Source organism: Chinchilla lanigera, unplaced genomic scaffold (assembly GCF_000276665.1).
Source record: "Chinchilla lanigera isolate Chin_1 unplaced genomic scaffold, ChiLan1.0 scaffold00075, whole genome shotgun sequence".
NCBI classification, from domain to species: Eukaryota; Metazoa; Chordata; class Mammalia; order Rodentia; family Chinchillidae; genus Chinchilla; species Chinchilla lanigera.
In genome coordinates this window covers 11,364,028-11,379,173 of record NW_004955476.1, presented here as the reverse complement: position 1 = coordinate 11,379,173, position 15,146 = coordinate 11,364,028, and the positions used below count along the sequence as shown (strand labels likewise).

At 60.5% G+C, this 15,146-nt stretch overlaps 2 protein-coding genes across 3 annotated transcripts in view; both read left to right on the top strand.

Annotated features, from left to right (window-relative positions):
* Eps8l2 (EPS8-like 2) overlaps positions 1-7,246 on the top strand; it is a gene marked incomplete in the record, with an annotated part of 18,661 nt that extends 11,415 nt beyond the window's left edge. The window contains 17 exon segments of the mRNA XM_005401820.2: positions 1,345-1,506; positions 1,944-2,093; positions 2,163-2,242; positions 2,357-2,499; positions 2,574-2,644; positions 2,727-2,853; positions 2,939-3,027; positions 3,125-3,199; positions 3,346-3,494; positions 3,575-3,704; positions 3,865-3,974; positions 5,035-5,140; positions 5,564-5,683; positions 5,827-5,899; positions 6,014-6,194; positions 6,307-6,439; positions 6,523-7,246. Of these exon segments, the coding sequence (XP_005401877.1) occupies positions 1,345-1,506; positions 1,944-2,093; positions 2,163-2,242; positions 2,357-2,499; positions 2,574-2,644; positions 2,727-2,853; positions 2,939-3,027; positions 3,125-3,199; positions 3,346-3,494; positions 3,575-3,704; positions 3,865-3,974; positions 5,035-5,140; positions 5,564-5,683; positions 5,827-5,899; positions 6,014-6,194; positions 6,307-6,439; positions 6,523-6,603 (1,980 nt within the window).
* A 7,354-nt stretch (positions 7,247-14,600) lies between these two features.
* Taldo1 (transaldolase 1) overlaps positions 14,601-15,146 on the top strand; it is a 7,973-nt gene continuing 7,427 nt past the window's right edge. Inside the window, exon 1 of one of the 2 annotated variants that reach the window (XM_013502979.1) lies at positions 14,601-15,073. In XM_013502979.1, the coding sequence (XP_013358433.1) occupies positions 14,616-15,073 (458 nt within the window). In that variant the 5' untranslated portion in view covers positions 14,601-14,615. The remainder of the gene's footprint in view (positions 15,074-15,146) is intronic. The other variant, XM_005401818.2, reaches the window with a different exon arrangement.

The following is a 15,146-nucleotide window of genomic DNA, read 5'->3' as shown; positions in this document are numbered from 1 at the left end:
TTTTTTAATCTTTTTGAGACAGGGTCTTGCTATGCAGTTCAGGCTGGCCTCGAGCTCACTTTGTAGCCCAGACTGGCCTCGAACTCCCAAGTGCTGGGATTACAAAGTGTGTGCCACCACACCCAACAATTCTGCCATCCTAAGCCAATTTTTAAAAAAGAAAATTAGCCCTTCATCATAGCGATTGCCTCTGTTTTTTGCTATTTTTAATTTTTTCTTTGTATATGGTACTTTTTTCCAGGCAGAATATTTTTTGGTGGGTGGGGAGCTGCTGGGGATCAAACCCAGAGCCCTGTGCAGGCTAGGGAAGAAAAGACTCTTCTACTGAGCTACAACCCCAGTCAGAAATTTTTATTTTAAGTTAAATTTGTTGGTCGTTTCCTTTGAGCATCCAGATTCTCTTCTTTGCTGAGGAAAGGGCCCCATGAAGAAAGACTTTAGATGACCAGAAATCATCCTGTATTTTCTTCTAGTGCTTTTAGGCTTTGTGTTTCTCGGTTAGTGTTTGTCCAGCTGCTCCAGCACTGTTTACTAAGTCCTGATGCTCAGGAGGGAGGAAGGCTTCACTCTGAGAACATGCAGGGAGCTTGGCTAGGAGGGCACAGAGCCAGGCTCGGAGAGGAGACCACGGGACCATGCCGCCGGCTGTCCCCGTGGGCTCTGGTTCTGAGAACACCCCTGAGGGCCTGTCCTGGGCCAGCACTGTCCTGGGCTGGAGGAAACAGCTCGATCCCAGTACCAGGACTGGCCCCAGATACAGGAGTGCAGACAGCTTGGTGTGGGGGCAGAGAGATGAAGGTGAAGGCCGCCTGGCCAGGCAACTTCTATGGCGGGGGAGAGCAGCTGGAAGAGTGGCCGGGACGGGAGCAGAGCTGGCGAGGGGGTGAGGGGCCTGCCGCTCCTGGAGCCCAGTGGCAGGGGATGGGAGAAGCAGGCTCAGGGTATAAGGCTGTGAAGCAGTCTGAGGATTTTTGAGGGCTTTTGGTTTTTTGAGGCAGGGTCTCGCTGTGTAGTTCAGACTGGCCTTGAACTCACTGTGTAGCCCAGGCTGGTCTTGAACTCACAGCAGTCCTGCCTCAGCCTCCCGAGTGCTGGGATTACAGGTGTGCGCCACCGCGCCCAGTTTGAAGATTTTATCAGTGCACAGCCATGCTCTCCAAAGAGTCCGCCAAAGCAGAATAGAGACCTCCCACATGAGCGACCCCTCAGGAACCCCCAGGATGGTTGTGGCTCCTCAGGACTCTTCACAGCTGACTGGGGCCTTCAGGCCTCCAGGCTGCCTCCCTTTGGTCCTGGTTGACACAGGAGAGCTGTGTCCAGCAGTGACCACGTGCCCTCCCCCAGCACCTGGCCACATTCATCATGGACAAGAGCGAGGCCATCACATCTGTGGACGATGCCATCCGGAAGCTGGTGCAGCTGAGCTCCAAGGAGAAGGTCTGGGCCCAGGAGATGCTGCTGCAGGTCAGCGATCAGTCAGTGCGGCTGCTGGACATCGAGTCGCAGGTAAGGGTGGCTGGAGGCTGGGCTTCTGCGCCCTGGGCCCGATGTGTGCCAGGGCCTCTGTGTGAGCCAGGCGTTCCCTGCCAGTCCAGCTGACGGAAGATGACAGGGCTCAGGGCAGGTGGGAGGATGGGACGGAGCAGAGTACCTCACAGCTGTAGCAAGCACCTGCCTGTGCCCTGGGCGTATCTGCAGCTGTGAGTAGGCCTGGTAGTGTCCGTGTCTGTATCCCAGGGCCACATCTGGGCCTCATCCATCCCTTTTCTGTGCCTGTGGGCGATTGTGTCTGTGTCCGAGGACCAGAGTCCACACGCTGTGCCCACCAGGAGTCTCTGTGGCTGTGGCACCCGTCCCTTTCTCAGCCATGTGTGTGTCCACTGTGAGCCCGGGCGCAGTCCGCCCCGTGTCCAGGGCTGTGCTGACCCCAGCCCCGCCCGCAGGAGGAGCTGGAGAACTTCCCGCTGCCCACCGTGCAGCACAGCCAGACGGTGCTCAACCAGCTGCGCTATGCTTCGGTGCTGCTCCTGGTGTGCCAGGACTCCGAGCAGAACAAGCCCGACATCCACTTCTTCCACTGCGACGAGGTGGAGGTGAGGCCGCAGGCGCCCCGGGTGGTGCGCAGCGCACGCTGGGCTGGCCTGACGCCCCTGTGTCCCCAGGCCGAGCTGGTGCAGGAGGACATCGAGAGCGCACTGGCCGACTGCCGGCTGGGGAAGAAGATGCGGCCGCAGACCCTGAAGTAGGGCCGTGGGCCGAGGGAAGCCAGGGGTCTCCCGGGGCGGAGGGCAGGGGCAGTGGGGGACACCGCAGTGGGTGGGTGGCCAGGCTAAGCGGGCCCTCCTTGCCCCTCCAGGGGACACCAGGAGAAGATCCGGCAGCGGCAGTCGATCCTGCCCCCTCCCCAGGGCCCCGCCCCTATCCCCTTCCAGCGCCAGGCGGGGGACTCCCCTTACGCCAAGAACCGGGTGGGCCCCCCGGCCCCGCTGCAGGACCCAGGTAGGCCTAGGGGCTGGACGGGGGTGACCGTTGGGATTTGGGGGCCCCGTCGCACCTTGTCTGTCCCGGATCAGGCTACCGTCGCCGGGAATCGCAGGATGAGGAGCCGCGTGCGGTGCTGGCCCAGAGGATAGAAAAGGAGACGGTGGGTGTCCGCCCAGGGGGTCCCAGGGGCCCTCCCTGCCGCCCACCCCCAGCGTGGCTGACCCCCCCCCCTCTGACCCCAGCAAATCCTCAACTGCGCCCTGGATGACATCGAGTGGTTCGTGGCCCGGCTGCAGAAGGCGGCAGAGGCTTTCAAGCAGCTGAACCAAAGAAAGAAGGGGAAGAAGAAGGGCAAGAAGGGGCCGGCAGGTGCTGGGGCCGCAGGTGCTGCGGGTGGGCAGGTGCTGGGGCCGCAGGCGCTGGGGCCCAGGCTCACGCCCCACCCACCCCGCAGAGGGTGTCCTCACGCTGCGGGCGCGGCCCCCCGCCGAGGCTGAGTTTGTCGACTGCTTCCAGAAAACCAAGCTGGCCATCAACCTGCTCGTGAGTGCGACCTTGCCCTGCGCCGCGCTGGTGGGGAGGTGATGGGTACAGGTGTCCCCACCTGGCCCTGCTCACCCGCCCCGCCCCGCCCCGCCAGGCCAAGCTGCAGAAGCACATCCAGAACCCCAGCGCGGCAGAGCTGGTGCACTTCCTCTTCGGACCGCTGGACCTGGTGCGGGGGCAGGGCAGGGCGGGGCCGGGAAGCTAGCGCTCCTCTGAGCCCAGCACCCACTTGTGGAGCTGCGGGGGCTGTGGGTGGGTGTGTGGGATACAGGGCTGGCCCACTGGGCGGCCCGGCTGACCCCCGCTGTGCCCCAGATTGTCAACACTTGCGGAGGCCCGGACCTCGCACGCTCGGTGTCCAGCCCCCTGCTCTCCCGGGACGCCGTGGGCTTCCTGCGCGGCCACCTGATCCCCAAGGAGATGTCGCTGTGGGAGTCTCTGGGGGAGACCTGGACGCAGCCCCGGTGCGGAGGCGGTGGGGCAGGGTGGGGGTAGCGGGCGGCCAGCTCCGTGGGTCGAGGCTGACCTGGGACTGTCCCCCCAGCTCCCAGTGGCCACGGGAGCCACAGGTGCCCCCCTATGTGCCCAAGTTCCACAGCGGCTGGGAGCCGCCCCTGGACGTGCTGCAGGAGGCGCCCTGGGAGGTGGAGGGGCCAGCGGCAACTGAGGACCAGGTCAGAGCTCCCCAGACCCACACCTCCCGCCCTGGCCTGGGCAGGCTCCCTGTCCTGGAGGTGGACATTTGCCAAGCCCCGAGCCAGGGACCCTACCTGTCACTGCCCTTCTTGCCTGATTCCCACCCCATACCAACCCAGGCTACCACTTTCCCCACAGCCAACCCTGGGGCGCCGGCTGTCTGCACAGAGCTCCCCAAGACATATCCTGGGTGAACCTACAACCCCAGGGGATGCGCTGCAGCCCACCGGCTCCCCCCACGCTCCAAGGTGAGCCCCTGAAGGCCCATGGCATATGCTGCCCCAGGTGGTGGCAAATGCCTCCCTCCAGTACGCTGCTTTTCCAGATTAGAACCTGGTTTTCATTTTATTTTTATAGCGGTTAAAGGTAAAATTTTTAAAACCACATGTGAATTCACTACCCTCAAGCACTGCCTCTGTGCGTCCTTCCTTGGGTATAGGGAAGTCGTGCTTAGAGGCTTCGGAGCACCGCTGCCTCCCTGGGGGGTGGTGAGGACTGTTTTTTTTTTTTTTTTTCTTTTTTTTAATACTGGGGAACTGAACCCAGGTCTTTTGCACTGAGCTACATCCCAGCCCCTCCCCGGTTTTGATGTGTTCTCACCACATTGGCTGAATTGGTCCAGCTGGGACTGCAGGTTCCATGCTCCTACCCCAGCCTCCTCCAGTGAAGTGGGAGTGATTTCAGCCCAGCCTCCCTAGCCAGCAGAGGAGACCAGGGGTCTGGGCTAGCAGAGCCGCCTCCACTCTGTCTCGGCCCGGGTGGGGATATCCCTCTGCCTGCCCTCCTCTGTGATCTCCCTGCTGGTCCCTGGTCTGACTGGGAAGCCTGTCACCCGCCTGATCCCAGGGTCCGGTTTCAGGAAGGAAAGGGCCAGAGACCCGCATCTCACACAAGCCTGTCCCTCCCCTTGTGTCCTCTGGGCCCACACATAAACATTTCCAGGGTCCCTCTACCCTGAAGCCCCCTCGGCCCGAGGTGCCTCTGCCCAGAGCCGCCCCGATGGTGAGGAGAGGTGGCGTCCCTGCAGGGCTGGACCCATGTCCCTGGAGCTCAGGGCAGTGCCCTCTGCAGCCGCACTGCCTTCACTCCTGGGGCAGAGGCCGGGGGACCCAGCCACTTGTCAGACGCACACCTGGCTCCAGCTCCGCTGTGGCCACTGGACGGGAGACCCAGACCCCGTCCCCCGCTCTGGCCCCACCTCCCGCAGCCAGCGCAGCCTCTCTCAGGTGGCCGGTGCCTGGGGAGCTGCTGCCCTGCCTCGAGGAGATCCCAGCCCCGTCTGGGCCTCAGCCCCTCTGGTGCTTGCAGGGTGTACCAGCCAACGCCTCCCATTTCCAAGTACGTGAAGATCCTCTACGACTTCACAGCCCGCAATGCCAACGAGCTCTCTGTGCAGAAGGATGAGGTCCTAGAGGTGAGGGATGCTGCCCAGGGAGCTGGGGGGCCCGGGGGCCAGCTGTGGGACACCGGGTCGTGCATGTTCCCAGGGTCCCCAGTGCTGGGATCTGCTGGGTCCACGTGCTGGGCCTCCCGATCCCCAAAGGGCAGGCAGAGGGGAATCCCCGTGTGGGGACCTCCGGGCATGCAGGACCCCAGGCTGGCCCACAGGCTCGGTGCCCGGCAAGGGCTTGTGATATCCACCCGAGAGCCTCCGTTTGTGCCAAACCTGAATCCAGGCCACCTGCTGAGGGGCAGAAAACGGAGCAGGCAGGGTTGAGGTTTGGGGGAGCTCTAATCTACAGCTAGACCATGAGGCCCCTCTGTCCGGGACTGGCTCCGGGTGTGCTGGCTGCAGGGAGACCCCGGAGGGCTGGCCTGATGGGCGCCTTTCCCGCAGGTGCTGGAGGACGGGCGGCAGTGGTGGAAACTGCGCAACCGAAGCGGCCAGGCCGGCTACGTGCCCTGCAACATCCTGGCGGAGGCCCGGCCCGAAGACGTGGGCGCTCCCCCGGAGCAGGTGGGAGCCCTGGGTGTTGCCGCCCCGGCCTGAGCGTGTAACCTGGTGGCCTCGCTGTGCCCCGGGCTGCTGCCGGGGGCTGGGGTCCTGGGGGGCCCGACAGCCCCCACCTCACCTCTCACCCCCTCCCCCGCCCCTGGCAGGCCGGTCAGGGATACTGGGGCCCCGCCAGCCCGACCCACAAACTGCCCCCGACCTTCGCGGGGAACAAGGACGGTGAGGTTTGGCTTAAGCGGAGAGGGGGCGCGCGGGGGGCGGGTTTGACAGGGCGGGGCTGCGTGCTGCAGGCGGGCCGAGGGGCGGGGCGGGGCTGAGCGCGTGCGCCCGCAGAGCTGATCCACCACATGGATGAGGTCAACGACGAGCTGGCGAAGAAGATCAGCCACATCAGGATGCAGCAGTCGCGGCCCTTCCGGGTGGAGCGCAGCCACTCCGTGCGCCTGCCGCTCACCTTCGAGTCGGGTCCCGAGGAGGTCCGGGCCTGGCTGGAGGCCAAAGCCTTCAGCAGCCGGTGAGCTTCGGGTGGGGCGGCAGGGGGCAGGAGGGCTTGGGTGCTGCAGGGCGGCTCAGGCGGGCGCCGGTGCCAGGCTGCCGCACCCACCACCCCGCCCTCATGCCCCCAGCATCGTGGAGAACTTGGGCATCCTGACCGGGCCCCAGCTTTTCTCGCTCAACAAGGACGAACTGAAGAAGGTGTGCGGGGAGGAGGGCGTCCGCGTGTACAGCCAGCTCACGGTGCAGAAGGCCGTCCTAGAGGTGAGCGGCGCGCCTCCCCTTGCACCCTTCTGCTGCGGGCCCTGCCGTGCAGCCCCAGCTGAGATCCCGCCCGTCCTCCCTAGAAACAGCAGAGCGGGTCGGAGCTGGAGGAGCTCATGAACAAGTTTCATTCCAAGAGCCAGCGGAAGGCAGAGGACAGCTAGACCTGGCTGCGCAGAGGGGCGCGCCTGTGCTGGGCCGACCGCACGCATGGGTGTCATCTCTGTAGGTGTATCATCTTACACCCAGGACTCAGGGGCCAGATGGGGCGGCCAGATGCCTCCAGGCCTAGGCCTGGCCAGGCCCCTGCCTACCCCCAGCTTACCCACCACCCACACCAAGGACCAAGGCCAGCCAAAACTGTGCCCACCCCTGGGCCCTCAGCCACCTGTCCCAGGCCACAGGGGCGGACCTTTCCCACTGAACTCCTGTGCATGGACTGCTCCTGGCCCTGTGATCCTGACCCCCAGCCTACCGACCTCCATCCACCTGCCCATCTGCCCCCCACATCCCAGGAGGGGTTGGCGTTCAGAGCTGGCTGGGCTGGTGACCTGGCCTCCAGATTTGCCCCCCTACCCGCGGGTGCTGCTTGGCAAGGGCAGCTTGGGCAGGGCTCTGGGACACAACCCTGTGGAGGTCTGAGGGACACAGGGACTGGCCTCAGATACCACCCCACACAGCCCAGGAAAGAGCTCCCCTGACTGTGTCCCAGCCAGTGGGGCCTGGCTGCTGTGCTAGTGGCCATCACGCTCAGAGATGAGACAAGGGGCTCTCAGGCCAAGCCATTAAAACAGTTGTCTCCTGGCAGCAGAGTGTCTGTCCCCGGGGGTGGGGTCCACGGCCCCAAGGCTGCACCTTGTCTCAGAACTGAGGCAGAGGGCAAAGGGTGGAAAAGCTGAGGACCCTGGGGGACTTTTTTGGGAGGTGAGAGGCTGCAGGAGCCCAGGAGATCGTCCCCCTCACATCTGTCCAAACCCCTTGCTGAAGTCCTCCCAGGTTAGTACCAGAGGGTCCAGTCCTGTCACCCAGGTTGGCTTTGTGGGGCACCTACCAGGTCTGACAAGACTGGGCGGGATGTGGGGCCTGAGGGCCCAGCTCACAGTCAGTGAGGGGTATCATTGGCTGCTCCTGCACCCACTCTGAAGGGGAGCCCCCTACCTGGCCAGTGTCCACCCTTAGAGAAGGCGTTTGGCGCCATCTGCTGGCCGCTCCGGGTGTTGCTTGCGTGATCGCTACGGGGCGCCGCAGCCCCGGGGCTGAGTGTGGAGGGCCGGCTTGTGTGTTCCCAAAGCTGTGGACCCAACCCTGGAGTGCAGGTCCGGGTGCCATCTTGGAATTTTGCCTGGTGGGCCAAAGCGACTGCGGGTACAGGTTAGGTCTGGTGGGGCAGGTGTGGAGGCCATTTCCACGTCCATGGGCCGGTCCACTCTGAGGCCACCGCTGCCCAGCCCCAGGCCCCAGAAGCCCCTTCCTCGCATTCAGGCCAGCAGGGTCCAGTCAAAGGGCCCTGCACGCATCTTGTGTCCTGCAAACCGTGACCTGGACGTGTTGGCCACTGCCCTCCCCAGGCCTGAAGAGCAGTTTAACTTCCTCGTGTGGGACAGCAGCCATGGCCCAGCCCTGGAGGAAAAGGGGAAGATGGGCACAGTTCCCTCAGGCCAGGGATGGCCTGGGCACCACTTGCTCTCAGAAGGGCCTCAGGGCCCATGGGATGTCTTACCTTGGGGTTGGACAGAAGCCATCCCAGTCCCACCTGGCTCCAGAGAGCTGGGCCCCACCAGGTGGTCCGAGGTTCCAGATGCTGCTTCCAGGCTGGGGACCCAGCACCTACACTTGCTTTCTTAGCTGCCCCGAGCCCTGGGTCACTACCTGCTCTGTCCCCACATGGCCTCCTGGACACCGGGGGAAGCTCCAGACCCTCAGGCCAAAGGGCTCCCCTTCGTGGGTGCAGGCCTCTAGCGCCTACAAGTTGTTCCTGTTGCTTCCAAGGGGCTCCGTCACCTCCAGACCCTCTCAGGAGCAGGACAGGGACATGGGTCCAAGGTCACCAAGCATAAAGGACACCCACCCAAGGTGTGAGGAACCACTCCCATCTGTTCTCAGGGTGTCACTTCCTAGGGCTTCAAGGTTGAAGGTGACAAATTGTCACCATGCACTGAATGTGTCCTTGGCTTTTGGGTGGTCACAGCAGCAGCCTGGAGAGACGCACAGAGGGGCCAGCGCGCCTGGCTGGCGCTCGGGCCAGCATCCCTAGTTCCAACCGTGCCAGCCCCGGGACCCGGCCTGCAGCAGGTCTGATCGTGGGGGTGAAGACGGGGGCTGCAGCTCTGAGTCCCAGACCTCAGGGAGGTGGCCAGAGCTCTGCGCCCCAGCTGTGCCACCAACAAACTCCATGAACAAGGCCCTTCTGTCCGGAGACAAGCGAGTCCTTGTGGCCGCCTACAACAGGCCTGGCCACCCGCGCCTGTCAGGCCGCCCTGGGTGCAAGGGGCTGCCCTCACTGTTCAGGAAGGGCTTTCCTTGCCTTTTAGAGAAGGTATGGTAGAGCTGTCACCTGCCCAAGAAGAGCAGCAAGGCAGGGTGCGGGCCCAAGCCCGGGGCAGACAGCTGCTAGCCGGGGACATGCAGTGGGCAGCCACCGGCCTGCGAGTCGGCAGGGAGACCGGGGTGTGATTGGTGCTGAGAAAGCAGCGTGTGTGGAGAAGCAGGAAGGTCCCCACTGCCCCCAAGAGCGAGTGAGCCCCAGAAGTACCCGCGTAATGCGAGAGGTGGAGCTGTCAAGTCCGGGGAGAAAGCAGAGAGCACCTGAGAGGTGGGCAAGGACTCCTGTGCCAGCCACGGAACAGCACGGGGCGAGGCGTGGCACACTGGGGGTGCCGGCCAGCAAGGTGAACATGGGGGTCAGCAGAGCAGCACGCAGACCCACCGCCAGCCCGCTCTGACACCGGGAGGGCCCAGCACCTCACTCCCTGGAGGTCAGCAGGGCCTGGGGGCGGCAGCGTGAGCTGTGGGGTCTGGATCGGTGAGTCTGTGGAGCACGACTGGGGTTGGGCAAGTTGGAGACGTTAGGAGCGGCTTGAGGTATAAATGGTCATATGTGTGAGGGGAAGACAAGGCCACAGTGCCTGAAGCAGTCAGGCTGCCTCAGTCTTGAGGGAAGCGTCCTGCCCGGACACTCTCCGCCACTGGTCGCTCAGCAACCTTGCCTCTCATGGCACGAACTTTGCGAGGGTGCAAATACTCGCCCCCACTGTCGCTCGGCCCTCTTGTGCATCCAGTAAAGAGACCTGGCCCGGGTCTTGTCTCCTGTCTCTTTTCCTCATTCCCGCCGCTGTTCCTTCCCAGGTATGCTGAGAGACCAACCAGTCCCTACAGAGACTTGACTGAACAGGGTGTGAAGTCAGTGTGGGCTCGGGTCCTGAGCAACCATTTTCAGGAAGTTTCCATAAACAAGGCCTGTGCAACCTCCTGTCTGCTGTGAGCTTCCTGCTGTGCCGTGGCAGGCCACGCAGTGAGCAGGGCTCGCTGTGAGGGCAGTTGAACTGCGGTTATTTTAAGAGGAATGGGTCTGAGTCAGGCCAGGGTATTCGTCTGTCATCGTAGCACTCAGGGAGGCTGAAGCAGGAGGATCAAAAATTTGAGGCTTGCCTAGGCAATTTGGCAAGATCCTGTCTCAAAATAAAAATAAATTAACTCAAAGGCCGGGGGATGTAGTTCTGTGCAAGGGTACTGGAATCAACCCCCAGTCCCATAAAACACAAGTACATCAGAATAGGTTTACATTTGGCTTATAGTTCTGGAGGCTGGAAGTCCCTGGTCCAGCAGCAGCCATATCTGGTGAGGGCTGGTGTGTGGAGGAGAGGGTACCCAGGCAGCACAGAGACCGCTCCAACATTACTATGCAGGGGCAGCGCTGAGTTCCCAGCACAGGGGCTTCAGGGACACGCTCAGACCACAGCACAAGTGTGTTCACCAATTCTCACAGCTTTAGTTTCTAACACAGCATTTTCACACAGAGAGAAGTGCTGGGGCCTTGAGCAATTCTTTTTTTTCTTTTTTTCTTTTTTATCTTTTTGAGACAGGGTTTCGCAGTGCAGTTCAGGCTGGCCTTCAGCTTACCTTGTAGCCCACGCTAGTCTTGAACTCACAAGGATCCTCCTGCCTCAGCCTCCCAAGTGCTGGCATTACAGGTGTGTGCCACCACACCTGGCCTTTGAGCAACTCTTGATCCTGGAGAGGCCTCTGAGGCGCTGAGGTGTGGGAATGGGGCCCCTGCAGGGCACCGCTGTGGGCAGAGCCTTTGTCCAGAGAATGGCGCTGGAGACTACAGGGGGTGCGGTGCTGGACATGAGACAGGAAGCTGCTGTCACTGTCAGGGCAAGGCTGGCGGGAGCCTTGGTGACCCGCGCGACACATGGCGTCTGAGGGGATCCCCCCAAGAGAGCACAGGGAGCCGTCTCGCTCAGGGCAGGTTCTTGACGTTCCTTGCAGAAAAGTGATCCAGGGCCCATCAGGGAGGGGCCGGGCACGTTTGTCAGGGGAATCAAAGGCATGACGGGCAGAGAGGGAGAGTTGGTGAGTCAAGGGGGAGCCGAACCGATACTGGTGTTTGTGGCCTTGGGGTAACCTCAAGACAGGTGATTTAGGGTTTGCTTTTTTTTCTTCTTTGAGTCATTATGTAGTCCAGGGTGGCCTTGACTCACTGTGTAGCCTAGGCTGGTCTCAGACTTGTGGCGAGCCTTCTACCTCAGCCTCCTGAGTGCTGGGATTATAGGTGTGCACCCTATTATTTTATTTTGAGACAGTCTTGCATCTGGCTAAGTCACTAAAGTGTCCAGGCTGGGCTCAAACTCCAGCCTCAGCCCCCCAGAGTGCTGGGATACTATACCTGGATCTCTCTTTCTTTCTGTTTGTCTTCCTTCCTTCTTTCCTTCCTTCTGTCCTTCCTTCCGTCTTTTTTTTTTTTTTTTTTTTTTTTTTTGAGTCAGGGTCTCACTCAGTAATCCAGGCCCTCTTGGGACACTTTGTAGCCCAGGTTGCCTTCAAACTCATGATCCTCCTGCCTCAGCCTCCCAAGTGCTGGGTGACAGGTGTGCACCACCGTGCTCAGCCTGTCCTTGGATTCTGGTTGCAGAACCCTGGAGAGAGGAGCTCCTCTTCCCTCTGAAGCCACAGTCTTGGGTTTTTCCCCAAGCGGTGACGGCATTGGCATGGTGGTCTCACCCAAATGCCTGCTTCTGCACTGACAGCGACTGCTTAGGCCACCACTGTGTCCCCGCCTGCCTCAGTCACACTTGTGCCCCCAAGCCTGGGCTACACAGAGAGTCTGTCTCAAAATTAAACTACATTAAATTTTTAAAATGTCCCCCAAGGTCTCGTGTGTGTGGAAGGTGACTGGGTCCCAGGGTGCTGTGCTCAGCAGTGGGTTCATCCACTGACGCGTCCGTGGTTGAATGTGCTGTCAGGAGTGGGGCCCGGCTGGTGGAGGTCTCAAGGTGACCAGCAAGGTGTGTTCTTGTCCCTGCTCCTCCTCTCTGCTTCCTGGAGGCTATGGGGTAATCAGCATTCCTCTTCCAGGCCCTTCTGCCACAGAGGCAGCCAACCACGGACTGCACCCTCTGAAACTGAGTCAAGGCAAACCTCCTCAAGTGCTGGTGTTGGGTGTTTTGTCCTTCCTGAGTTGGCCCTGCTGGCCACTGCTGTCCTTCCCAGTCCCCCGAGTGTGGAGAAGGATATTCTATCGTTTACCTTTCAGTGTATTACCTGTGTGGGACTTTGAGCCTGACCAAGCCACGTGATCGTTTGTTTCTGGAGGAAGTCTAGCAAAAGCATTAGTGTAAAAGGAAATGAAAGCAGGACCTGTGTCCCTGTGGAAAGCTGCTGGGACAGCACTAGATGCTTTGCTGAGATATGTCCAAAGGAATGATGACGTTTGTTTTTTTGTTTTTTGGTACTGGGAATCGAACTTAGGACCTTGCAATTGCTAGGCAGGAGCTTGTGCCGCTGAGCTACATCCTCAGCCCAGGAATGATGCCATGATGGCTGGCTAAGTCAAAGTTCAGTTCCTGGGATAATTAAACTGTATCGCCCTTGCTAATCTTGTTAATGATTCCTCCCATTTCCCCTACTCCTGCTTATTGTGAGAATCTCTATAAAAGGCCAAGGAAAATAGTAATCGAGGCTTCAGTCCCAGAGGCTGTAGCCCCCCCCCATCCCATAACTTTGTCTCTATTGTTTTTCTTTTCATCCTCTTGCCTCAGCCTCACTGAGTTCTGGGATTACAGGTGTGACCACCGCACTGGCTCCAGGAGCCGGTTGTTTTTTTGGTACCGGGAATTGAACTCATGACCTTGTGCTTGCCAGTCAGGTGCTGGGCCGCTGAGCTACATCCCCGGCCCTAGGAGCTGGGAATCTAGACTGCTGCTGTTGTTTTACTTCCCGCACCACTAAGCCAGGACTCAGTGGTGAGGAGTCCAGGGCAACCTGAGGCTCTGCTCAATTTATCAGCACCTGTGGTCAGACCTAAGGCCAGAGGCCAGTGGGACGCACCCATAACTCTGCACAGATGTCACCCTTGCCTGGGTGACTCAGCCTGAAGCAATGGTGACTCCCGCCCAAGGCCCTCTTCAGGAAGCCTGAGGCCCTTTTTTTTTTTTTTTTTTTTTTTTTGTGGTCTTTTGAGACAGGGTCTCTATGCAGTTCAGGCTGCCTTGAGGTCACTTGGTAGCCCAGGCTGGTCTCGAACTTGCAATCATCCTCCTGCCTCAGCCTCCCGAGTGCTGGGATTACAGGCGTGCACCACCACGCCTGGCTAACCTGAGGCCCTCTTGTCCAGCTCAAACTAGTTGAGCCAGCCGTGGTGGTGCAAGTTTGTAATCTCAGCACTCCAGGAGGCTGACGCAAGACTTCAAATTCTTCTTTTTTTTTTTTTTTTCCCATACCGGGAAAAGACTTCAAATTCAAACTCAGCCTGGATGATTTAGTGATTTAGAGAGACCCTGTCTCAAAATATAAAAGAGCTGGGTGTGGTGGTGCACACCTGTAATTTCAGCACTTGGGAGGCCAAGGCAGAGTGAGCCAGGAGGATCACTTCAAGGTAGAGGCCAGCCTGGGTTGCTACATAGTGAGATTCTGTCACAGCATGCGCGCGCACGCACACGCACACGCACACGCAGAGCAGAAGCAGCACAGGGCGGAGCAGGCAAGAGCTCAGGGTTAGGGGCAGCACAAGGTTGCACAAGTCCCAATGTTATTGGGTTTGGGGTGCTAGAGTCTCCTAGTGGCAGTTTCCAGGTTTTTTCTGTCTTGAGCAAAGGAATGATCAAGACAAGTGCAAACGATATCAAGATTTTATATTTATTAAAGGTAGGAAAAGAAGCAGGCTGGGCATGGTGGCACATGCCTGTAATCCAGGCACTCTGGAGGCTGAGGCTGAGGCAGGAGGGTCACTGCGAGTTCGAGGCCAGCCTGGGCTACAAAAGTGAGCTCAAGGCCAGCCTGAACTGCTTAGTGAGACCCTGTCTCAAAGGACAAAAAAAAAAGGTTTTTAGGGAAGGTATTGCCCTGCTGAAGCCCTATGCGTGGGGGTCAAAGCCACAATATGAATGATGCTGGACTAGGGCCAGGGTCAGGTACTTTTGGGTTTGCGCATGTCTCAGGGTCTTGGGGGACAGGGCAACCTCCATCTGCTGGTGTTGATTCTTTCGACAGAGTCGGCCTTGCTCTGTATGGTTTCTCAGCTCTTGCCCTGCAGCTTCTTGTGGTTTCCTTGTCCTTGCTGGGCCACCTTCCTCTGCCCCACACACCCTCCAGGTTCAACCCCTTGCCTTCTGTGTGAACTCTTCCTCAGTCCTGTGGGCATTTTTCTGTGACTGTCATATTTTGTCGCTGTTTTGAGACAAAGTCTCACTGTGTGGTTCAAGCTGGCCTTAAACTCACTATGTAGCCCAGGCTGGCCTCCAACTCTTGGAGATCCCCTTGGCTCAGCCTCCCAAGTGCTGGGGTGACAGGTGTGTAACGCTGTACGCTAAACAGATGTTGTTTCTGAGTTGCTTTTGCCTTTTTACTCGGGATATGCGCATGTTAGCGTGACCTCAACCCCAGACAGACAGCACACAGAACTTGGTGGCCTGGGGGCCAGAAAGGGACGTGTGTGCCACGCTCCAAGGGTGCTGCTATGTTCGACCACAGCGTGCGCCAGCGGAGCACGGCTGACTGGATGAAGCTCCGCAGGGGTGGCTGGGTCACGGGGCGCTGCTTTGTTAGGAGACGGGGCGCAGGGCGTGTGGCCTCGCCGAGCCGGACCTCCACCCCACCGCTAGACTCTGCCGCCGGGAACCGCCTCACCCTGCGCCCCACTCGGGGCGGGTCCCGCCTCCAGGGGCGTGTCCCGTCTCCAGGGGCGTGTCCCGTCTCCAGGGGCGTGTCCCGGCCCGAGCGGGCGTGTCTCCCCGGCAGGGTTCGTCTCCCACCGCTCCGATTGGCCCGGCCGCGCGGGGCATTCTGGGACCCCCGCGCTCCAGTTGCCGCGTCTCGCCATGTCGGGCTCCCCGGTGAAGCGGCAGAGGATGGAGTCCGCGCTGGACCAGCTCAAGCAGTTCACCACAGTGGTGGCCGACACGGGCGACTTCCACGGTGAGGGGCGGCGGAGCGGGCCCCACGGCGCGTGCGCCCTCCCCTGCCCGCCGCGCCCCCAGTTCCGGGTGGC